Source organism: Cebus imitator, unplaced genomic scaffold (genome assembly GCF_001604975.1).
Source record: "Cebus imitator isolate Cc_AM_T3 unplaced genomic scaffold, Cebus_imitator-1.0 Scaffold555, whole genome shotgun sequence".
Lineage (NCBI taxonomy): Eukaryota > Metazoa > Chordata > Mammalia > Primates > Cebidae > Cebus > Cebus imitator.
The window spans coordinates 382553-387398 of record NW_016107870.1 but is presented as its reverse complement, the minus strand read 5'-3'; the positions used below and the strand labels follow the sequence as shown (position 1 = coordinate 387398).

The 4846-nt window shown below is 55.0% G+C and overlaps 1 protein-coding gene across 1 annotated transcript in view; it reads left to right on the top strand.

Moving 5' to 3' along the window:
* Positions 1-4846, top strand: part of KCNQ2 (potassium voltage-gated channel subfamily Q member 2) — a 75561-nt gene that overhangs the window by 37492 nt on the left and 33223 nt on the right. The window contains 1 exon segment of the mRNA XM_037733914.1: positions 591-686. Coding sequence (XP_037589842.1) covers positions 591-686 — 96 coding nt within the window.

Below are 4846 nucleotides of genomic sequence, written 5' to 3'. Positions count from 1 at the left end.
GGTGTGGCCTGACCCTGATGAATTGGGGGTGTCCCTGGGGTGTAGCCTGACTCAGTTGAATTGGGGATGTGGGGTCCCTGGGGTGTGGCCTGACCTTGATGAATTGGGGGTGTCCCTGGGGTGTAGTCTGACTCTGATGAATTGGGGGTGTCCCTGGGGTGTGGTCTGACTCTGATGAATTGGGGATGTCCCTGGGGTGTGGCCTGACCCTGATGAATTGGGGATGTCCCTGGAGTGTGGTCTGACTCCGATGAATTGGGGGTGTGGGGTACCTGGGGTGTGGCCTGACTCTGATGAATTGAGGGCGTGGGGTACCTGGGGTGTGGTCTGACTCTGATGAATTGAGGGCGTGGGGTACCTGGGGTGTGGCCTGACTCTGATGAATTGAGGGTGTCCCTGGGGTGTGGTCTGACTCTGATGAATTGGGGGTGTCCCTGGAGTGTGGTCTGACTCTGATGAATTGGGGGCGTGGGGTCCCTGGGGTGTGGCCTGACTCTGATGAAATGGGGGTGCCCCTGGAGTGTGGTCTGACTCCGATGAATTGGGGGTGTGGGGTCCCTGGGATGTGGCCTGACCCTGATGAATTGCAGGGCATCTTGGGGTCTGGCTTTGCCCTGAAGGTTCAGGAGCAGCATCGGCAGAAGCACTTTGAGAAGAGGCGGAACCCCGCAGCAGGCCTGATCCAGGTGAGTCAGGCCATCTCCCTGGGGACCAGTGCAGCCCTATCCTGGTCCACCTTGCCCAGGAGTGGGGACCGCTCTGGCCTTGGCCTCTCCCTGTGGACAGGGCCCCAGCCCTTACCTGCTGCAGGAATCTGGAAGGAGTGAGGACGTGAAGTTTGTGTGTTGAGAAATGGGTCGGACCCCTGAGGTTGCACAGGGGTGGCTCCCGTGAGGACGCTGGGGTGGCCCTTGCCCGGTGTGGGCGCTGGGGCCTGGCCATCATGTCTCTGCAGCACCCTGGGAGGCCAGCTGCACGGCCAAGGCTCCCAGAGCCCACACCTGCAGTGGGTCGGCACCTGACCCCGTCTGACCCCAGTGCTGGCTGTGGCTCCCACGGTGCCTGCCCAGACCTCACCCGGCCCTGTCCCACCATTTGGGGGTGGGTAGGGTGCAGCGACCGCTCTGGCATCCACAGGTAATTCCTGAACCACCCTGACAACATGGACAGACAGTAGCACTCCCTTGGGATCAGCCATTCTTGCAGCTCCTCCCCAAAGTCTGTCCTGTCCACTGGACCCGCAGAGTTGACCGGGAACCCTGCCAGCTGGACGTGGCATCTTAAACAGGAGAGCTTGAGATGGAGACACTCCCAGGTTACTCCAGTGGGCCCTAAGTGCAGTCACAGTCATGCGCGTCCTTAGAAGAAGGAGATTGGACGCAGCGGAGGAGAAAGCAGTATGGAGGCGGAGACTGGAGTGATGTGGCCACAAGCCACGGAGTGTTGGCCACAGCAGGGTGTGTGCCTCTCATGGTCTTGGCTCTGGGTCCAGCCTGCCTTCATATGTGTGTGTGTTTATCTCCTACTATAAAAACTACAAGCAGTGATTTATTTTAATGCAAAGGAGTATAAAGAAGAACAAAAATGCCCCCAAATCTCACTCTAATATTGACAGTTTAAAAAGTGACCATGTGCATTTCGTGAAAAGGTTAAAATATGGCCGGAAAAAGAAGTGCCTCAGCACCCTGGCTCCTGTCCCCCGCTGCCCTCGAAGGTCGCTCGTAGCAGCAGCTGGGTGCCATTTCCAGAGCACAGTGGGGCCTCACTTGGGCACAGCTCAGAGGCCCTGCAGACAAGCTCCAGACCACTGCATCAGGGACACGGCAACACAGCAAGTCACGCGAATTTCGTGGTTTCCCAGTGCATGTGGAAATTAGGTTTACAGGCCGAGCACAGTGGCTCATGCCTGTAATCCCAGCATTTTGGGAGACCGAGGCAGGCAGATCGCTTGAGGTCAGGAGTTTGAGACCAGTCTGGCCAACATGAGGAAACCCTGTCTCTACTGAAAATACAAAAAATTAGTCGGGTTTGGTGGTGGGTGCCTGTAATCCCAGGGACTCAGGAAGCTGAAGCAGGAGAATCGGTTGAACCCGGGAGGCAGAGGTTGCCGTGAGCCAAGATCGTGCCGTGAGCCAAGGTCGTGCCGTGAGCCAAGATCGTGCCGTGAGCCAAGATCGTGCCACTGCACTCCAGCCTGGGCAACAGAGCGAGACTCCGTCTCAAAAAAAAAAAAAAAAAAAAGTGTTGTTTACACCATAGTGTAGCCTACTAAGTGTGCAGTAGCATTATGTCTGAAAAAGTGCACATTCCTCCATTTACAAATAATTGCTAAAAAATACTAACAGTCATCTGAGCCTTCAGCGAGTTGTGGTCGGTGCTGGTGGAGGGTCCCGCCTTGCTGCTGAAGGCCGAGGTGGATGTGGCGATTTCTTATGGTAAGGCGAGAACGGGGCTTGTCACATGGATTCACCCCTCTTTTCGTGAAGGATTCCTCTGCAGCGCGACGCTGCTGGGCGGCAGTTTCAGCACTGCAGTCCATCCTCAGACGCTGCCACTGCCTTGTCAACTAAGTCAGTCCCTCCTGTCATTTCAACACTGTTCTCAGCATCTTCGCCTCGAGGAGATTCTGTCAACCCCCCGAAAAAAAATAGATCAGAGAAAAAATATCTCCAGACATGTCGAATGTATTTGGGAATTAGAAGAAAAGATTATAACCAGAGAGGACCCGGCACGGCTGGAGGGTGGGGGGCAGGGAGCTCTCATCCAGAGGCGAGCCAGCGTGGTGAGATGCCCGTGTGCCCAGAGGGGGAGGGGCAGGGAGCTCTCATCCAGAGGCGAGCCAGCGTGGTGAGATGCCCGTGTGCCCAGAGGGGGAGGGGCAGGGAGCTCTCATCCAGAGGCGAGCCAGCGTGGTGAGATGCCCGTGTGCCCAGAGGGGGAGGGGCAGGGAGCTCTCATCCAGAGGCGAGCCAGCGTGGTGAGATGCCCGTGTGCCCAGAGGGGGAGGGGCAGGGAGCTCTCATGAGCCTAGAAGTTCACATGAGCTGCCTGGAAACGGAGTTCGTCAGTTCCGGAGGCTGAAAACCAGATTGGCGTCTGTTCATGGGTGGAGATTTTGGCGCTGCTGGGCCGGTGTTCTTCCTGGAGCATCTCATCCGAATCGCTGTGGTCCTGACAAGGAACTCCTCGTGGGGTCACTTTAGAACATTGTTGGCATCGTCCTCGTGTCAGCCTCGCGGGCGTGGGCCCTCCCGCCTCATGCTGTCTGGCCCCAGTTGCTTTGGGGCTGGTAGAAGTGGTCTCCCGCTGCTCTCCGCAGCGTTCACGGTCCGTACCAGGAAACCACTTACTGGGCTCACCTGTAAAAGCCGCTCCTCATCTGTTAGAGTTTTATCCTGAGACGGCAGCACTTCAGCCCCATCTTCAGGCTCCACGTCTGGTTCCAGTTCTGCCGTTTCCACATCTGCAGTGCCTTCCTCCTCTGAAGTCTTGAACCCTCAGTCTTCCATGAGCGTCGAAATCAACTTCTCCCAGACTCTTGTTACTGAGATATTTTCACCTCCTCCCACCAATCAACTGTTGTGAATGGCATTTAAATGGTGAATCCTTTCCTGAAGGTTTTCAATTTACTTTGCCCAGACCCATCAGAGGAATCGTACTTTATGATAGAGGAATCACTGTCTGTGGCAGGGGAATCGCTGTCTGTGTAGAGGAATCACTGTTTGTGGCAGCCACAGCCTGGTCACACGTGTCTCTGAAATAAGACTTGGAGGTTAAAGGCACCCCTGATGGATGGTTGCAGAATGGGTGCTGTCTGAGCAGGCATGAATACGCATCCATCTCGCTGTCTGTCTCCATCAGAGCTCTGGGGTGACAGGGTGCATTGTCAAGGAGCAGTAACATTTTGGAAGGAATGTTTTTTTCTAAGCTGTGGGCTTAAAGTATCTAGTAAAGCATGCCGGAAGCAGACGAGCTGTCCTGCAGCCTTGGCTGCATTTGCAGAGCAGATTCCACATCGTCCCCAGGGCCCCAGGGTGTTCAGACCGGACAGTGAGCGCTGCCTGCAGTTCCGTCACCAGCCGTCACACACCTGCAGAGGGTCTTCTTGCTGGTGGCAAACGCTGTTACAGGGGCCGTGGGAGGCTGTGTGGGCAGATCCCTTGAGACTAGAAGTCGAAGGCTAGCTATGGCCTTGGCAACAAAGACCCCATTTTTTTTTTTTTTTTTTTTTTTTTTGTTTTGGTTGAGATAGAGTTTCTCTCTGTTGCCCAGGCTGGAGTGCAATGGCGAGGTCTTGGCTCACTGCAACCTCTGCCTGCTGGGTTCTACCAGTTCTCCTGCCTCAGCCTCTCAGGTAGCTGGGATTAGAGGCACCCACGACCACGCCCAGCCAATTTTTCAATGAGCTGTGGTCTCAGCTACTCAGGAGGCTGATGTGGGAGGATCGTGTGAGCCCAAGAGTTTGGAGGCTGCAGTGATCTCTGATTGGGCCACTGCACTCCAGCCTGGGCAACAGAGCAAGACCCAAAACAGAGCAAAAAATAAATTTAAAAACAGAGATAAACTTAAAAAGTAGACAGACTCAACGAAACCAAAAAGGTTGAATCTTTGAAAAAAATCAAAATTGGGCAGGGCACAGTGGCTCACTCTTGTACTTACTTTGGGAAGTTGAAGCGGATCACCTAAGGTCAGGTTCAAGACCAGCCTGGCCAACATGGGGAATTCCCGTCTCTACTAACGATACGAAAATTAGTTGGGTGTGGTGGTGGGCACTTGTAATCCTAGCCGCTCAGGAGGCTGAGGCAGGAGAATCGCTTGAAACTGGGAGGCAGAGGTTGCAGTGAGC